The following is a 19,095-nucleotide window of genomic DNA, read 5'->3' on the forward strand; positions in this document are numbered from 1 at the left end:
ATATATATATATATATTATTAATATTGTACTTTTTATTTTGCTTTTTCAGTTTTTTTTTTTTTTTTTTTTTTTTTTTTTTTTTTTTTTTTTTTTTTTTTTAAAGTTGTTCTTTTTAAAGTAACTGGACTCATGCAGACTAGTGAAAATACAATACCATTACCCAATTCAGCTGCAGGAAAAATCTACAACATCATTATGAACTCCTCACTATGCTGTTTCTGATAGATCTGAAGAAAAGCAAAGATAATATATGACGCTGCTGTCCGATTTATTTCGGAAAAAATAAACTACAAATCTCACAACTTATCGTTTACTTTCTTCCCTGTTTAACTTACAAAACCTTGGGCTTGAAAGCGGATGATATGATTTCTGGTCATGACAGATTCACGTAACAAAGTTTTCACATAAAAACGCTGCACTGTAGCCGGATGGACCTCAATGAAGCCCTGAAAACAAATGAGGGGACTCTTGCGACTAGTTGGAAAAATGCGTCCAAGAGTCCGATATTTTCTCTTCCTACAAACCATCAAACAAATGAACATTAAGCTACATAAAAATCCTCTTAAAGAAGAAAATAAGTTGCCCTCCATACATCTCTATTTCAACTGCTGCTAAGGATGTGGAAATTTAAGCATACTCCCCTGGTTTCTTGTTGGCTGCATGAACAGAGGATGAGGCTACCATAGTTAATTCCATTCTTCTGTTTTTGGCAGCTCTGATCTGGTCTGCGAATGAAACTTCTTTCTGCATTTTTTCCCTCTTTATAAGCTCTAGATCCAGTTTCTCGAAAGCTGAGATTTGCGACATGACTATGTCCCCTCGAGCAGCAGGTTGTCCATTTGTTGAAGTTTTTCTTTCAAGCTATTAAGAATAAAGCGAATTCAGTAACACACTCGAACAAACAACATTGGAAAAGATGATGCCATTTAAAAGCAACAGATTAGAAAACATGAAGGAAAAGAATTAATATGCTGATCTAGCAAGGTTCCCTAAATGTTTAAATCCAAGACATCAAGAACAGAGGGTGAGATAGTGCGGATTTCATATTGGCCTCAAGAAGAAGAAATTTCCAAGCTGGTTTATGAATCAGGAAAATAATTTTGCAATATACAAGATAGTCCTGTCACAAATATGAAAAGCAATCATTACCCATTTTTTCTATCCACCGTCAGTTTCTTTATTTACATATATCAAGGCATTACGGGGCAATCTTAAACAGATTCCAACTATAAAGCACCCCCTCCAAAACTCACTTCTCTTTGACCTACTCATGAACTTAACATTGTATGTGTAGTGAAACTATTTATGCTAAGTTTGTAAGTGATATGTCATGTATTTCTAGCTTTTATATGGTGAACTACATAATTGCTTCCAGCTATCATTTAGTATTGTCTTGCCTATTGAGCAATTACCTTCATTAATCTCTGCTTACAATTCTGCCCTTGAAGAACTGTCATCCCTTCAGTATCGTCAAAGACTTCTCCATCTTTTCTCCTCTCACGAGCAAGCCTTGCCATTTTTTTTGCTTTAACTTGTTCTGCTTTCATTGCTCTTTTCTTTGTCCTCTCTTTCGCCTTCTCCTTTTTCTTTTCCGCAGCCAGTTGAAGCTGTTGGAGATGTAATTCTTGATGTATCTTCTCATAGCTATCCCAACAGAGATCTTGCTGTCCGCTACCACCTTTCTTAGCCGCCTCTGCTATGCTTTCAACCCACGACAGAAAATATTTCTCCCTCAATCGTTTCCATTTTAAACGCTGTCCCCAAACACGTCTAAGTGAAGAACGCATTTTTGCCTTGGACTCGGCACTACATAACAGTCCATTTTTTTGTCAAATTTTTTGCCTTGGACTCAGCCATTCAGAGTAAGAAATAACTTTAAACAAAGAAAAAAGAAAATACTAAAATAGAAAATGTATTTTTCATCAAAGGTGCACTGCAAGCTACAGCAATTGGCTTCTACTGGTCATATTATGTTCATGAAACAAAAATAAAAAAATAATAAATCATGTTTACTTGTTTAGCAGGTCTAAAAAACCTTAAACTAAGTGTTCTCTCTCTCTCTCCCTCCCAAAAAAGGCAAGATAAAGCTTACAAGTAGATATCCAAAGTTCATAATACAATCTGAGGCCCATTTAAGGGGTTGCACAAATTTATTTCTTTCCCCTCTTCCTTTGATGAATGACTGATTAACTTGCCAAACTATTCTCACAGGAGAATTTGAGAAAGAAATAAACATAAAGTCAGGGTGCTTGCTTTCCTTTACATTATATCACCGTACTACTTATGACATTACACAAACATTATTCAAAATGACAATCCAATGGCTCATAAAGGCCTAATAACCATTCTAACAAGAATCGACCATTAGAACACGTTCAACCTTAAAGGTGCCTGCCAACAAGTTTACAGCATTAAGTTCCTGACTTCCGTACATGTAATCATTTTGGGAGTAATCAAATAGGCATCAATCACAGCATCTGCCTTCTTTCCATCTCTGTGCATATAACCAAACTCGACATTGGGTTGTAAACTACAATTTACTTTCCACTCGGTCAAAGCCTAAATGTACTCTTGGTATTTGAAAGTTTAACAACAACCCTGCTAATTAATTTATAAAGTTCTTATGCTTCTGCCACAGAGAAAAAAAAAAAAAAAAGTTCTTATGCTTCACAGCTAATTAATTATATCTGACAAAGATTGTGAGTGTACCTATGAGGACGGGGATGCTCAGACATCTTCTTTCTAACCTGAAACCAATTGAGGGTGAACGAAAGAGCAATATTTTTATTAAAAAAACAGTTGATTGAAAAATGAAAGCCTTTTTATTTTCTCCTTACATGAGTTGTGCAGTGCTTTTAACTGAAAAGGGAAATCCAACAATATGAATGACAACCTTCTTCCACCCATTTTAGAAACAATTCTGTTTTTGAACCTTTTGATATAATCATATAAACTCTTACGTGCTAATTCAAAAACACCCATATCGCAAAGAAAATATCATAAAACTTATTGAATCTTACATGACTTCACCTTGGGGTCTTTTAAGGCTTCTATTGTTCTCTGTTTGATTCGCTTACAAGTCTCTGCATTACGTGGAAGATCACAACTTTAGATTCAACCAAATGTATGAGATTTAAAATCCAATAAATAAAAAAAATTACACTCTTATCTCTAGTTACCCGAACTATGTTTTCTGCCTTTGTTCCATGGTACTCTCCCTTTGTTGGCTAGTCCTATTTTTTTTCGTCTCTGTCTTTCCTTCTCTTCCTTGCTAATACTGTCTGGAGAGTCAGTATGATGCATCGATTGAACCTCCCACATCGAGCTTTGCTTCTCATATGAATTCATGCCAAGTATAGAATGGCAGATGTTGAGAATATCGAATTTCTCAGCCATGTCAGCACTAATGTGCATGCCTCCCAAAGAATGAAATCTAGGCAATGAATGAACAAAAGCATACAAGGGAGGCCAATTCTTCAAAACAGGTAAATGATAATTCAAATGATGTGTGTTCTGTGGGAAGTGAGTGGGTTCCACCACATAACCAAACAGCGGAACGTGATTGAGAGTTGAGTGTGGAGCAGTCAATCTCCTGACAGAAACTCAAAAATGTGATATCAGGATGGCGGTTATACAAATTCCAGATCAATCTGAAGCTGATTTCATTTATTAAAATTATCAACCATACATGTGTATATAAATCACTTAATAATAAATGCCCCATACATGCAGGAGAGAAATAACTCTACCACAATATTAATCAGATGCAAACCCTCCATATGCATGGACTTTCAAATCGTCCAAGCAAATTATCATGCATACAAGGGACATATACTAACTACATGCGAGACCATTTGTCCAAGAACTTCACCGGAACGCCAACATGGTTGGTATTTTATTACATAGCCATCGTAGAAGTGTTGTCGAAATAAGGAACAGAAACCTGAGAGGCAAGTTTACTCATAGAGTAACTGTACTGGTAACAACTCAGTTTGATGACATATAAAAACATCAAATGTGTGACAATTCCCCACCCTAAGCACTGTCAGCTACTCAGCAAGTATGCAAATTGATAAACTTCATTTTAATTGCATGATGAAATCACCCTATTGAGCTTATCATTGCTAAATAGAACCAGCCGCACTAGGGATTTGAACTCAAATCTTCATGCTAGCAGTAGAACAATCCTTTGAACATTGACAACTCTTTTCAATTATCAGTATTGCATATGTCACCACTAGTATCACTTAGGAAACCTCAGTTCTGATGCACATTTCTGACATTTGCATATAAACCCAATTATATAGCACACACCAAATCTGCACTGAGGTCAGAAAAAGTACAAACTTTGATTCATGAAACTGCCACTTACGGAGGATATAAACCCCCCTTTTTTTTTCTTTCATTTTTTATTTTCATAAGGGAAAAATCAATTAAGAATACAAAACAGGAAAAGTATAAAACTAGACTGAAGCATTCACAATCTTTGCTTTTCCTCTAATTTCTTTTAAAGTCTCAATTTTTGGAGGTGATTGAGAAAATGGGCAAGAAGAGAAACATAATGTGGAGGAAACCGCTTTCAAGAAATGCGTTAATCTTCTAGAGAGAGAGAGAGAGAGAGGAGCCAACTTACAGGTGAAAGAACGGCATTTCAAGGTGGAAGATAAGGTAGACGAGGGTGCAGGCAAACCAGACCCGTTTTGCCACAAAACGCGGATTTTAGAGCTTTCAATTGGTACCCGCCTTTTCGACAAAACAAAACGGCTTGGGCCTTGGCCCAAATATATATACCATACAGATTTTGCTAAGACGAGTCGCACATGTGCTCGTCTCCCATGATAATGTGGACTAAAATTATACATTTGTTGTTTAATAATGTAGACAAAAATTATGGCCTTACCATTTAAAGGGAGACAAAACATGAACATGAGAGACACAAACATATAAAAATACATTTCATCAAGAGAGAACAAACGTATAAGTGCAGTCACACCATGCACTTTGAAACCAATAAAGAACTAAAGAACGAGATCTCATCAAGAATAAACTCACGACATCTTACAAACCAAGTTCCAGTACTGTGCTAGTCAATCACTAGCCCTAGATGTTTAAAATATCAGGGAATTGGCCAACAATGCACCGATCGAGCTTAGAAAAGGGGAAATTGGACTCGAAAGAGGCCCGTTGCAATGATGATGGGATGATGGGCCATTACAACTAGTAAAGTTAAAGGGAGCAAGTTATATGGATTTGGGCTCTTAAGAAGCCCAACTTACCCAACGCCGCTCTTTGACAGCAGCCCATCCCTTGTGCAAACCAATATATAAAAAGGGACCACACAGAAGAATCAAAGCAAACTCCTCCGAATACGCAGTCACAAGATTCACAACCCTCACCTCCTTACTCTCTCTCTCTCTCTGTTTCTCATCCAAAGGGTTAGGGTTTATCTTCTCCTCTCTCTCCCAATGGATCCATCTAAGAAGCGAAAGCTGGACGAGAACGGCGTCGTTCTGGACACCGACCCCTCCTCCATCCCTAAACTCTCCCCTGAAGACGCTCGCAAGCTCATTGAGCGATTCAACCCCGATCAACTCATCGACATTCTCCAAGACGCCGTCACCCGCCACGTCGACGTCCTTGACGCCGTCCGATCGATCGCCGATCTCGACGCCTCGCAGCGCAAGCTCTTCATCCGAGGCCTCGGCTGGGACACCACCACCGAGGGCCTCCGCGCTCTGTTCTCCGCCTACGGCGAGCTCGAGGAGGCCATTGTCATCCTCGATAAGGTCACCGGAAAATCTAGGGGCTACGGCTTCGTCACATTTAGACACGTCGACGGCGCGCTCTTAGCCCTAAAAGAGCCGAGCAAAAAGATCGACGGTCGCATGACCGTGACTCAGCTCGCGGCCGCAGGGAATTCGAGCTCCAATGTCAGCTCCAACAACGCAGCCGACGTGTCGTTGCGGAAGATTTATGTAGCCAATGTGCCGTACGACATGCCGGCGGATAAGCTCTTGGCGCATTTTTCTTTCTATGGGGAGATAGAGGAGGGGCCGCTAGGGTTTGACAAGCAGACTGGGAAGTGCAAAGGGTACGCGCTGTTTGTGTATAAGACTCCGGAGGGCGCTCAGGCTGCGCTGGTCGATCCGGTGAAGAACATCGAGGGGAGACAATTGACTTGTAAATTGGCGATTGATGGGAAGAAGGGCAAGCCAGACGGGCCCGGTCAGGGTCAAGGACCTGGGAGTGGCCCTAATGCGCACGGGGATGGTATGGGGCTGGCACAACCGTCTTCGATTGCCGGGCAGTATGGCGGGCCCGGTGGGATTGGGTCGTATGGTGGGTTTTCCGGTGGGCACCAGGGCCCACCTCCGTTGGGTCATCATCCATTGGGTGGCCCCGGGCTGTCGTCTGTTGGAAATCAGGTGAATTCGGGTTTGGGTGCTGGTGGTGGGTATGGGGCCGGGTTGGGTGGGCCTTATGGTAATTACGGCGGTCCTGGTTCGGTGGGTTATGGTTTAGGTGGCACTGGTGGGTTGGGTGGAGCTGGTGGTGGACTTGGTGGTGCTGCGTCTGGTGGTGGAGCTCCCGGTGGCGGTGTGGGTACTGGGTCGTCTTTGTATGGATTGGCGCCAAGTTCAGCTGGGTTGCCCTCTAGTAGGTTCCCAGAGAGCGGGCACTACGGCTTGTCGTCCTATCAGAATCAGCACCACCAGCAAGCTGGAACATCACCCATGCCTAGGGTTCCGCCAGGGGGGATGTACCCGAATGTGCCACCTTATTACTGAGGTATTTTCGTTGCTTTAATACTGTGCTAGTGATTTTTTGATGCATTAATTGGTGCTTTGTTAGGATCACTGTGCATTGTGGCTTGCGTGGTTGTTGCTTTATAATGGTTGTTCCTTTGCGTCAGTTCTTGCATTTGTTCTTTGTTACACGTGCCTTGCCTAGGATCCATGGCGTCTCTGTTCGTGAATTTCCTTGTCTTTGTGACTGTTTAAATTCACTTTGGTTTTGTTGCGAAGTGTTTTCTTTTTGCATAATTTTTCCCTTGGTTGTAGTATTTCTCTTTTCTTTGCCTTCTTTCGTTATGAGTGTTTTTTTTTTTTTTTTTTTTTTTTTTTTTTGTGTCAAATATTTTCATGCACTTCTCTGTGTCCTATTTTCCTAGTGTTGCCTCTAAAGTTTCAATCTGAGCATAATTATAAGATAAAATATGTAACAGTTATGTTATAATCTATCTTGTTAGATCATATGTAGTAAACAACCTAAACCAATGGAGTTGCCAACTGAATCTAATTCGTCATAAAATAAAATAAAAACAAGGAGGAGCATTTAGCCTATCTTGTGCCTATATTAGCCTATATTTTAATTTCTAGTAAGCTCATATGACTGAGTTTGAGTTTGAGTTTTAATGAGTTTCACATTGCTTATTGTTTTAGTCTGTGATAGTTGAAGTACATATTTCTGTTATTGTCGTGTTTGCTACTTTTACTTAACTAATGTATTTCATAAAACTGGATGATGCATTCATTTTTACTTTTTACCTCTTACATATGGATGATTGTAGGGATGCTGGGATGCTGGGTCTTTAAGAGATGCTTTGTTCAGTTGATTGTGTTGTCAAACATTTTTGTTCAGTGATTTTGTTCGAGTATGGATGAGGTTGCATGCGCGTTTTATTTTAAATTAATTTGTATTGAGGTCCCAAATGTCTCTTTTTCTGGGGCGCTGGGGGAAGCTTTTTTTCTTGTGTCTGGTGGTATAGTTTTCATTTGGGATGTGATGGGATTGATTCAACATCGTAACATAATTTTACGTTCAAATGTGATGATCATGGTATTACATGCCTGATGAGCTTTGTGTGGGGTTGGAGTTTTCTCAGTGTGTAGTTTTCATCCCATTCTTTGAGTGTCTCTCGATATAAGTATTCTTGAATAAATATAAGGTTTCAGATGTGAACTGTGATTGAATTATTTGGAGGTGACGAATAAATTTTGGCTTTAGACATTGAGGCTAATGTAGTTGAAATTGTATGGGTTGATCTTTAGTGATACAATTTAGTTGAATGGTTAATAAAGTAGTGGGATTATGCTGGTGCTTTCCTTTTTAATGTATTCTCAAATACACACGTTTATATGATGAAAATGTGTTTTTTAACTTGTTGGATGGAAACTCTGGCTTGGGCTCTAGTTCTGCATTAAACCATCAAATTGATTTTGATTGATGGGAGCCAACTCTTTATTGTAAATGTTACTATTATGCCCCCTTTAAAATGCTGCTACATATTTGTAGCCTGTTGTAAGATAATAGAAGTCATTTTCAGAAATTTGATTTGGCTGTGCCATAAATTTGTTTTTGGGCATTTTTGGTTTTTCTTGTCATTAATGGCTGCATTTCTCAGCTTGGTTGTTCTCTCTTGTTTTACCACTGTATTAAAAAAAAAAATTTGGGTAACACACGCCATGCTTTGTGTGCTGTTTTGGTTATTTATTTCAAGTTGCGTGAACTCTGTTTTGCATGGTTGTTGAGTGGAGCTGTTTGTGTGCTTTATGGTTCAATTGAGCGATGGATTGAGTTGTTGATGGATGTTTGATTCAGGTGTATGACCGCTTGTTGGGCGCTGATGCTTTATCTGGTTCTGGTGATTGCGTGATTGCAGATATATGCTCTGGTTTGATGATTGTATTAGCTGTGCTTTTATCGCCTCTTCCTCACATCATCTGAACCTTTTAAGATGTAGGTTGTTTCTGAGTTGTGGTAGCCAAAGTGACTAAATTAGATTAGTCTTTTGTATTCTGTCAGGTACTGATGTGTTATGTGAGTTATGTTTTTTTTCAATATAAAGTATAGTTTTGTTTTTATAATTGCAGATTTACATTTTCTTTTACATCGAGAAAATATGTATGGCCGTTGTTTCTCTGACATGTTTATTTGATTATTGGTGTGACTTTGTTTTTATGGAGCTCTTCAAGGTGGCTGCTAACTAGTTTATTACTGCTGTTATTTTTGTATTAGAAATGCACGCACACGTAACAATCTTAAATGTACACAGTTCTGATTCTGCTGGTGAGGTTATTCCCTACCTATATTTTTTATGAAAAAGCATAATTGTTTTCTGTTGGTTTCTAAACCCACTGCAGGAATTTTGGTTCCCTATTTATCAGATGTCTTGACCATATTGTCTCTATAACTGCAGTGTGTTTATTCGTGAGTTTGTTATTTTATTCGTTGTGAGGTTTCATTTCGCCTCCATGTTTATACTTTGATAAATATCTAAGGGTTTGATTATTCATCAGAGGAGGTCAAGATTAGCCTTGTGTGATATGTATATTTTTGTATAGACAGTGCTTATATTTTGTGGTAATATTGTTGCAGCGGAACATAGTAGGCTTCTGGTTGTTGAATAAAAAGCTCTGTTGTGTTGGTGACAGTAGAAATCTTGATTGTGAAAATGGCAGAACATACATCAAGCCTTTATGATTAGCTGTCTTTGTTGGACTTTCTGAAAGTGAGTGTAGCATTGACTGCAATTGAGTTTTGATGGACGGTTTATTATGTTTTGGTTCCTGTGGTGTTTCTCAGTTTGAGGGGAGGTTTTTGTTGATTGTTAGGAGATGTTCATTTGTTTATGGACATGAATATTTTTATTTTTATTTTTTATGGGGATGGGTGGGTGAGAGGGCCAGCTTTGCGCATTGTGTTGTTTCTGCTTAGTTTTTTATGACAGCTTTTTGGTCTATCATGGTTTTTTGATTTCTTAGTAGACCTTGTGCTGCATCTCAGTTCAATTTCTATGTAGTTATCCTCTAGTGCAGCGATTTTGACACTGCTGGTCTATCCATTGTATCCAGTGTGATGATGTAGCTTTCTCCTTTCCTTTTTTTATTATTTATTTTTAGATTGTTTGGTGTAGGTTAGATTGTTTGGTGTAGGTTGACTGACTTGCTCATTTACATTTATTGTGACTTATGGTTGAGCTATATCTGCTGTTTTTTAGGCAGGTTTCAGTCTTTGCTCTTTCCTGGTTCCAATAGATATGGAATGACCTCCTAATAATTATATGCTCTTTCGTGACTGAGCTATCAGCGTCCCTACGCGGATGTGTTGGATTTCCTAGTTACACATTTTTTTTATCTTTTCAAATTTCGAACTTCGAACCTCTTCTAACAAGGTGGAGGGAAATACCACTAGACTAATATGGCTTTCTTTGGCCTGTAGTCCTTTATTCTGTTTCTTTCTTTTCTGAGTTTGGAGGGTTGAATTTCCCCCACAAAATGAAAAAAAAAAAAAAAAAGTGGTTTGTCTCGTGTCCTATGCTAAATTCCCTAGCTTTGTCGGGAAAATAGTGTTCTTGACATCTCTAGGAAATGTAAAATAAGTATTGAAGTGGTCGCCATCATCATTAGAAGTTTGCCTTGACTTTTTGCTGTGGCTGTAAGCTGAATTTCTTTTAAATTGAATGATTGTGGAAATGCGTTAAGTGAAAAATGGGTCGACTAGATGTTGCTGGGCTTCTAGTTGTTTTTATTATGATAGATAAACATGCAAGTTGCACAATTTCAGACATTTAGTTCTGTATGACGTCTTGATTCTTTGTGTGCTGTTATTCAATTAGTGGCTGGACGTGCTTGTTTCTTTGTTTCTTCATGTCTTCCGTATGTTCTTGTACATGGTGGCTGACAACCATTGCATTATATACGCTTGATTTTCTGAAATTTTGAGTTACCCTCTCTTTTTTTGGTTCACTGCGAGTGAGTTTTTGGTGTTGAGGGTGGTGTTCAATTCGAGGGCCACAAGTGATGTAAGGAGGGAAATTGTGTTAACAAACACCTGCCAGATGACCGACCAGCAGAGTGGTTATCGGGGTGCAGATGACATTTGCTGCATTGAAGCTCCCAATGCCTAAAAACGATGTCGAATGGTGGCTGCCAAAGGCATCATGCTTCATGCTTTCCTTTCGGATAAATGATGCCGGGCGCTACGTGTGTCTTTCTTGTATAAAGTTGAAATCCTTTGATGTTAAAATTGAAAATACCCTCTGTACCTGACCGATAAAAAGTTAATGAAAAGTGAATGCAGAATCAATATATCCAACTTTATTCTTGGTGCCTTTGTTTTATTTATGACGTGGATTTTGTCATCAATTGGCGACTTGGATAAGCATGTGGAAACTTAAAAGCCAATTTAGTTGGCCTCAACTCAACTCAGCTGCTTCAAGTTGGCATAGTCGTGTATGATATCCAACCATGACATCATAAATGTGCCTGTTCAATTAAGAATTGACCCCCCAAAAAGAGTAATGGCTATCCCAAAATGTATTTTTCTTTTTTTACTAGATAATATATTTTTTTTAGGGGATCGAACTTGGGTGTGTCGGTATAAGGACACGGACACAATCAACTAGTCCAACTCCAACCTTTCCAAAATTTCTTTAATATAAGTTACTTGACCTCGACTTTTCGTTCAATTCAGAAATTGATAGAACAAGACATACTGAATCATGATAGCCATGCCAATTATTTTACTCTCTAACTCTTAAATCTTTAGGTTCTATGCAAAATCCCAAAACGAATAATTTATTTTTTTGCTGGAGTTAGGAGAGTGGGTGGGAAACTCACACGCACATGTACAGTTTGAATCCAATATCATTTGGGAGCACACCTAAAATTTGGACGACTAACACCCCTTTTTATCCTTTAATATTCTTTGGAAATTTTTTATTTTTTTTAATTAACAAGGGGACTTATAAGCCTTGTTATTTTTTTATAAACACCTTTTATCAGGTCGTAATAAATTACTGTCAACATAAACAGAATAAACTGTTAATTCATAGTCATAGCGGAATCAGATTCATTAGAGGTTGTGGCTTTTAATTCAAGTCGACTTACAAAGGCTACACCAGTCCAAGGTTTATGCGAAATTTTTTTTTTTTTGGGGGGGTCAATCAATGCGACTCTTTTTAACTGTCATGATTTTTTAAAATCTTTTAATCTTCATGAGTTGGAAGACTTTATGCTAACCGTGCCGCAGAATTTGGTTCTTGTTTAATTCATGTTGAAACTTCACAAGTTCTGTATGAAAGCCAAGAAGATGATACTTCCAATTTTTAATTTCAAATCAATTATTTTTTTATATATTTATAGAAAGCGACAGATTTTATTCCATGAAGAAAACTAACAGAAACAAAAGTGGATTATTTTTTTGGACGAAAAACAAAAGTGGATTAAGGCTGAAAGGATCAAGTGAGCCTCTCCGCATATAAAAGCGAAGTCATCCGACTAATACATCCATTAGCTTACCCTTAATTATTTTACTTATTTTTTTTTTGTTGGAGCAGATGCTCTATAAAATAGAAGCATTCTACAAGAGTACAAAAGATAGCAAAAAAACTATCCGAAATTCAAATGTGAAAGGCAGGAACAATAACATAATCTTTAAACCTTACTCTCAATTATTGAGTACTAATTAAAAGTCACTTTCAATTTAAATATTTTCAGATCAAATTATAATGAAAAGGAAAACAAAATGTTATAATGCATACAATAATGGGATCAATAAACTTTTGGTCATCATTGTCTTGTAACTTTTCCTATATCTCTATAAACCTTATCAAAAAAAAAAAAAAAACCCCTTTAGAAGTTTAGTCGGACTAAAATTATACCTACTTATGTTTTGTAATTTTTAACTAAGTATTATTTGAGTAATTAACATAAGAAAGAGGTTCTTAAAACCCTGCCCACAGCCCTTCTTCCTAAACCTCTCTCACTCTCTCTTCTCTCTCTCTCTCTCTCTGTGCCATAACCAAAGGTCCAAGTTCAACTCAGCTTACTGGTCACACCACAGGCTACAGCTTTCCGGTAATTCATCTCCTCTCCATCGTCCTCCTCCTCGTGCTGCTGTTTTTTTCTCTCTTCTTCTTCATTCAAATTTCGTCTCTTTTTCACTCATTTTTTTTTTCTTTTTGGTTGATCATATTCTTATTTTGGAAAAAGTTTTTCTTTTTCCGAGCTGTAGTAATTAAGTTCGTGTATCTCTGTATCTTTTTATGTATTCAGAAGGCTACAGTTTTTTATTATAAATTTTTTGACAATGATTTAATTGAAGTATGCATTGGGGTACTGAGGTTGAATTCTATGATTGCCAGAGAGTATGATCAAGTTAAATTGATCGCCTAATTGTGAGAGTACGTAATTTATGTTTGAAAAACTCTGCTTTTGTTCTTGGGTTAATTGATGGAGGACGCATATATATATATAGCACAATTGTGACAGTACATAATTTACGCCGTATATATATATTTTTGTTGAAGAGCTAGTGAACAGGCAAACTTCTTGAACTTGAGAACTTTGAAATCGAAGAAATCGAATAGCACAATTATGAGAGTGTTTGATTTCCCCCCTGCTTGTTTTTACTGTTGTGTGGTATGTGAACAAGTATTTTATATATTTATTCTACAAAATATGATCCTCAAATAAATATACAAACATACAATCTCGGTAGTGATGGTTACCGTGGATATTTTCGGTTCACTGTGTTCTCCAGAATGCTAACCCTCAATTCCTTTAAGTGGTTTGTGTAGACCTTGGTTTCCTATTTCTTTACATCCAATCTTATTACATTTTTCTGAGTTTTCGTTTTTTATTCTTTTTGTTTCCATCATAAATAATTTGGTTTATTGATTGATCATTTCATGCATTTATTCACCATCAGGTTTAGCGTTTACTTTGATTCTATTTTCTAGTTATTTTGACTTCAAAATATCGCATGTGGTGATTCTGTCTCCTATAGTTTTTGGTATTCCATTTTATGCAGTTATGGTGCTTCCCATAACCTGTACCTTAGCCTTTTGTGCACAGTTCTGATTACACTTGAAAAATTTGCAATCTGTTACTTAATGTGAACATATGGTGTTAGTACTTGTAAAACTCTGCCAAACCCTTTGTATTTCATATACTGTGATATTCTATACAAAGCCTTGGAGGACACTGAAACTTTCTTGGGATTGAATGTATATTTTTTGGTGAGAGTATAACCTTTATGTTTTAAGATGTTCAAACTAGTCAATTTGATGGCTATTAGTTGCTATTGTGTTTCTTGCCTGGGATGTTAACTTGTACTGTCCTCTCTGGCTAATGCAAACCATTAAAGAGAGCATCATTTGACTGGCTGTAGGTGAAGTTCAGAATTCATCATGGATTTAAAAAAACTCAAAGGTATGAATTGGGTTGGAAACATTTACCAGAAATTTGAAGCAATCTGCCAGGAGGTGGATGATATTGTGAATCAGGTAATAATGAAAGGAAAAAAAAAACCCCAAAAAAGAGGATCTTAAGTGCTTCTGGACTTCGATTAATTTTGTTGCTGCTGCTACCTAGTGACTGCAGCTATCAATTCCTCTCGTAATATTGAATGATTTCTTTCACAGGATACAATTAAATATGTTGAAACCCAGGTGCAGACAGTGGGCAAGAGTGTGAAGAAACTCTGTTCTGATGTCGTCCAAGATTTAATTCCTCCTTTAGGGAATCCTGTTAATCATGACGCTCAAGAGGTGGCTATTACATATAATTCTACCATTAGTACTAAGTCAAGGGAAGACTTGGAGGAAAATTCTTCGGATGAAATTGAAAAGCAATCACCTGCAGAGCCCAATGTAATGGATCCTGTGATAAACCAGCCGAGTCTTGTCTCTAGTAAACATTTCCTTGCAGATCAACCTAGTTCTCCAACATCAATGGATAGTTCTGAGGTGTCAGAGTCCAACGTATCTGTGGGAAAGATTCGTGAAGTTTTTTCAAATGAAAATTCTTTAGGTGCAACTGAAATGAAATCACCTTCAGAGCCCCATGTAATGGATCCTGTGACAAACCAGCTGAGTACTATGTCTTGTAACTATCAACTGGCAGATCAACCTAGTTCTCCAACTTCATTGGATACTCTTGAGCTGTCAGAGTACGACTTGTCTGTGGAAAAGATAGATGAAGTTTTGACAAATGAAAAGTCTTTAGATGCAACAGAAGAATCACCTACAGAGTGCAATGTAATGGATCCTGTGACAAACCAGCCGAGTCTTGGCTCTAGTAAATTTTACCTTGCAGATCAACCTTATTCTCCAACTTCAATGGATACTCTTGTGCTTTCAGAGGCTTACTTTTCCATAGAAAATCAAGAGTCTTTAGATGCAACAGAAAATCAATCACCTACAGAGCCCAATGTAATGGATCCTGTGACAAACCAGCCGAGTCTCATCTCTTGTAAATGTCACATTGCAGATCAACAAAGTGCTCCAATTTCAATGGATACACTTGAGGTGTCTGAGTCTGACTTTTCTGCGAGAAAGATTGACGAAGTTTTGACAAATGGAATTTCTTTAGATGCAACTAAAAATCAATCACCTACAGAGCCCAGTACAATGGATCATGTGGCAAACCAGCTGAGTCTTGTCTCTTCTAAATATCACCTTGCAGATCAACTTAGTTCTCCAACTTCCATAAATACTCTTGGGGTGTCAGAGTCTGACTTGTCTGTGGGGAAGATTGATGATAATTTGACAAATGAAAACTCAGATGCAAATAATGAAGAAATTTCCATAAAAATGCTGGATTTAACTTCTCCTGTTATGTCAGAACACTTTACAGAGTCACCATTTCAGGTATTTGCTCACAGTAATTATGAAAATAGGCATACTTTTTTGCCTGAGGTTGCACCTATATCCCCAGCACATGGATTGGAGTTTGAATCCCAGCAAAAATATACTGTTTGTTCAGATGAAATTTTGAGTGTTTCTGGTGCTTCAAATACTACTACTAAAATGGTATTTTCAGATGTATCTGGGGAGGATACTATAGCGGAGATGGAAATTGCACCCTCCAGCAGCTGTAATGCAAAGGAATCACTTAGGCTCTTTGAATATTCACCTGAAAACTTATCCCTGGAAGCAATGTGTTCTCATAATTATGTTGAGGAGACTGGGTGTGTTTCTGATGTTTCTAATGAGATCCCAACATCTGCTTCACCGTTAACTGTGTCCGGTAAAATTAAGGATGTGGATATGGGACTTTCTTCATTCAGAGGTGTCCTATCACTGGAACCAGTTGGTTAGTATTTTTGGTTCTCTCATTGTAGAAGTATTCTTGTTTTTCCTTAGACAACAGGCATTCATTAACTTTTATATATTACAGAAGAAGGCACTTCCAGAATTACGTTGACCCTGCCTCTGACAGTACCATCTGGAAAACAGCAAGTTCAGATCTGCGAGTCTGTTCAATTTGATGCTCTTAATTCCTTTTCAGATATTGGTATGTTCTAGAATGCATATGCGGCACTTTAATTTATTTCCTCTCTCATCTCTCACCTTTGAAACCCCATTGGCCAAAGTCTGGAGTCTTCATTTATTTGGATTTTTATTGTAGTAACAACAATAGTGATGAGATAATAATTCTTATGTTTCAATCTTGCAGAACCTTAATGCTAAGTATTATCTTTTAAGTGATCTAGATTTGCCCCATTTTGTTTTCCAACTTAAATGTTTGTTTCCTCATTTTATTCCTCTTTGAGTTTCATTTCAAGCAATTAGATTCCTGAAGTTTCTAAACTGAGGAGGGCATCTGATTAATAACATAACAAGCTATAAGCCCAGAATCCTTTAGTAAAAGTAATTTGTAACATCATAGTCCTAACCACTTCTATTAGGAGTCTATTTCTGTTCTACAACCTTATATTTTTCGTGGAGTATAACCACATGAGATTTGATGAAGAAGATTGCAATGCACCTTTAACATACACAAGTATGAATAAGAATGTCAAATTGGACCTGACCCTTCTTTATGACATACTTGAGATGCAGAACAGAGTTCATAATGATGTTTCAATATATAACAATGCTGGCCATGATTTTATTTTGGTATTTTGACTCTATGACTGAAGTGCCCTCTTTGTGCTATTTTGCACATTGGTATACTTGGCAACTGAGGGAACTATTTTAAACCATAACTGTCCCTTGCATCTGCTTTCTATGATGTGTTTTGGATGCTACCTCTCTAAGCTTGCAAAGTGTTTACAGGCCTTTCAGATGAATCAAGTTGTGATTTTTCTCACTCTAGCATGGAAACCATTGATTTGCATGATAAGGTGAAGCTTGAGGAGAGCTGTGTCATTGTAGACGATAGCGTACTACATGCTATCTCTTGCAGAACAAGAAAGCTAAGATCATACAAGGTATTCCTTCCACTTCTCCAATCCTCCCTTTCTGTTTAGGTAAAGGAAATGTTATTTTAGAAAGGTTCTGCATATTGCACTTGTTATGAATATTAACACGATGGTGGCATGCTCTGTTTCGTGTTTGAAGTGTTCTTACATAGTCTTAGTTAGAAGTCACAATTCCAGAGGGCATGTTAGGAAAGAGAAGCTGAAGGCTATAATAACAGAGTGTTCTTTACCATGACTTTCCATGTAAAAAAATTGACTTTCTGCAAAGGAGGATTAGTGTATACTGCACATCTCAACTCGGGCCCCGGACTTTCCAGAATCTGGCCTAGTTTCAGGAACAAATCCTGGAGTTCTATTTTTTTTTTTTCAAGGGAAAAATACAATTTATTTCCACTCTTCGATCACTAAATAGGAATAATTAGGTTTAGTGGGCAATTGAAGGTTGACTGTGGGAAAGGTTCCTTCCTTCAATGGCGATGCCTGCTAATGGTCTGTCCAGAGTAGGTTAAGAATGTATTACATCTCCTATTTGCATGAATGATTACTTAGAAGATTCTAATTGGCTTGGGTGATGCTCCTAATATTAAATAGCTTCCTTGGGTTTAATTATGAGACAATTTATCCCGCTTCATAGCTGTTTCTGTATTTAAATGGAACTTTACCTGCACGAGGGCAGTTTATCATGCCACACCATGAGGTCGAAGAAGAGAGTGAGAGACAGCAGATAGTTTTCCCTTGGTCTTTTGTGCTATCTATGCTTAAAAGGGTATTCCTTTGACTTCTTTTGGTGCACTTTTTCCTTTCAATCCACTATTTCGGAAACTTTTAGAACACAAAATTGAGTCATATTTTATGAGTTTTAAATATTGATTACGGACAGCCCTTTTTTCATATATATGAAATGTTTTGTGTTGTTAGTATCCTTGATTAATCTTTTTGCAATAAACAGACTGGTGTGAAGTGCTCGAACCCGGCATATAAGATGCCCTGTTTGACACACTGTGCAATCACAGCAAATTAGATCTGTTGAGTTCCAATCCACCCAATTGATCGCAATTTTCTTAATGCATGTTATATGGTTTTCACTTGTCCAAACATTACAAATTTCCGTTGAAACCAATTAGAAAATAAAGAACTACATGCATCATTTCAGACTTGCATCTAAAATACTTCATAATATGGTTCTGGATTCTTTCTCATTTAAAAAGGCATATTTACAGTGAACCCATAATAAAGATTTAGGTTGCAGTCACCGATCTGAACTTTGCTGAGAATCAATGAATTATCAATTTTTCATATATAAATAAATTTCTTGTAAAGAAAAGAAACTAAACATGTTGCTTGAAGGTGATGCCATCAGAAATGTGAAACTGTATCAACAAATTATGGCCTCATTAGCATGATGAGCCTGACTGTATCAATTTTTCATTTGCTTTGTGGTATACAGAAAAGAATCCAGGATGCTTTTACATCAAAGAAGAGGCTGACAAAGGAATATGAACAGCTAGCAATTTGGTTTGGGGACACTGATATAAACTCCAGCCAAGAAACACTCTCTAACATGACAAATTTGCAAACTCATGATGCCTGTGATTCTGAATGGGAGCTCCTTTAAGTAAATTAACGCGTCCCTGTAAATAATTGGATTGATTACAAGGCTGCTTGCCTTTGCAGGTAAATATGTTGGAAATAATACCATACCGAAGATTTATGATTGTGGATGATGCCACTATTTCGTTGTTGAAATACACAAAATAAAGAAGTTAACCTTATAGTATTGAGTTCTTTCTGGTCGGTATTTGTTTCTTTCTGAGAGAAAGCTGCAATACTGTGATACACTTGGTGCGTGGATTTTATCTTCTCTCACCAAATTAAAGTTGTTT

General features: G+C 37.5%; 3 protein-coding genes across 5 annotated transcripts; 2 read left to right on the top strand and 1 right to left on the bottom strand.

Annotated features, from left to right (window-relative positions):
• Positions 1 to 364: 364 nt before the first annotated feature.
• Positions 365 to 4,743, bottom strand: LOC117623778. Its single transcript, XM_034354749.1, has 6 exons — positions 4,635 to 4,743; positions 3,181 to 3,593; positions 3,032 to 3,084; positions 2,711 to 2,748; positions 1,414 to 1,807; positions 365 to 862 (listed from the first exon to the last, which is right to left on the bottom strand). The coding sequence occupies exons 1-6, from the start codon at positions 4,649 to 4,651 to the stop codon at positions 629 to 631; spliced, it is 1,149 nt and encodes a 382-aa protein (XP_034210640.1). The 5' UTR covers positions 4,652 to 4,743; the 3' UTR covers positions 365 to 628.
• Positions 4,744 to 5,356: 613 nt separating this feature from the next.
• On the top strand, positions 5,357 to 11,107 carry LOC117624405 (UBP1-associated protein 2C). Of its 2 annotated transcripts, none has more exons than XM_034355616.1 (2): positions 5,357 to 6,790; positions 9,380 to 11,107. In XM_034355616.1, the coding sequence occupies exon 1, from the start codon at positions 5,467 to 5,469 to the stop codon at positions 6,787 to 6,789; it is 1,323 nt and encodes a 440-aa protein (XP_034211507.1). In that variant the 5' UTR covers positions 5,357 to 5,466; the 3' UTR covers position 6,790; positions 9,380 to 11,107. The 2 variants fall into 2 exon arrangements, with proteins under 2 accessions (XP_034211507.1, XP_034211506.1); XM_034355615.1 differs by lacking the exon at positions 9,380 to 11,107 and adding an exon at positions 8,603 to 8,868.
• A 1,664-nt stretch (positions 11,108 to 12,771) lies between these two features.
• LOC117624227 lies at positions 12,772 to 18,993 on the top strand. 2 transcript variants are annotated; one of them, XM_034355372.1, is made up of 6 exons: positions 12,772 to 12,861; positions 14,177 to 14,291; positions 14,430 to 16,101; positions 16,186 to 16,302; positions 17,067 to 17,221; positions 18,660 to 18,993. In XM_034355372.1, the coding sequence occupies exons 2-6, from the start codon at positions 14,196 to 14,198 to the stop codon at positions 18,825 to 18,827; spliced, it is 2,208 nt and encodes a 735-aa protein (XP_034211263.1). In that variant the 5' UTR covers positions 12,772 to 12,861; positions 14,177 to 14,195; the 3' UTR covers positions 18,828 to 18,993. The 2 variants fall into 2 exon arrangements, with proteins under 2 accessions (XP_034211263.1, XP_034211264.1); XM_034355373.1 differs by having other exon boundaries at positions 12,784 to 12,861; positions 14,153 to 14,291.
• The last annotated feature ends 102 nt before the right edge of the window (positions 18,994 to 19,095 follow it).

Source organism: Prunus dulcis, chromosome 4, assembly GCF_902201215.1.
Source record: "Prunus dulcis chromosome 4, ALMONDv2, whole genome shotgun sequence".
Taxonomy (NCBI): domain Eukaryota; kingdom Viridiplantae; phylum Streptophyta; class Magnoliopsida; order Rosales; family Rosaceae; genus Prunus; species Prunus dulcis.

Coding starts and splice junctions, on each gene's coding strand:
- LOC117623778 (XM_034354749.1), bottom strand. Junction 2,749..3,031: donor AAGCCTTAAAAGACCCCAAG/GTGAAGTCATGT, acceptor AATTGGTTTCAG/GTTAGAAAGAAGATGTCTGA. Junction 863..1,413: donor GTAAGCAGAGATTAATGAAG/GTAATTGCTCAA, acceptor TATTCTTAATAG/CTTGAAAGAAAAACTTCAAC.
- LOC117624405 (XM_034355616.1), top strand. CDS start 5,467: ATGGATCCATCTAAGAAGCGAAAGCTGGACGAGAACGGCGTCGTTCTG.
- LOC117624227 (XM_034355372.1), top strand. CDS start 14,196: ATGGATTTAAAAAAACTCAAAGGTATGAATTGGGTTGGAAACATTTAC. Junction 16,102..16,185: donor CCTATCACTGGAACCAGTTG/GTTAGTATTTTT, acceptor TATATATTACAG/AAGAAGGCACTTCCAGAATT. Junction 16,303..17,066: donor TAATTCCTTTTCAGATATTG/GTATGTTCTAGA, acceptor AAGTGTTTACAG/GCCTTTCAGATGAATCAAGT.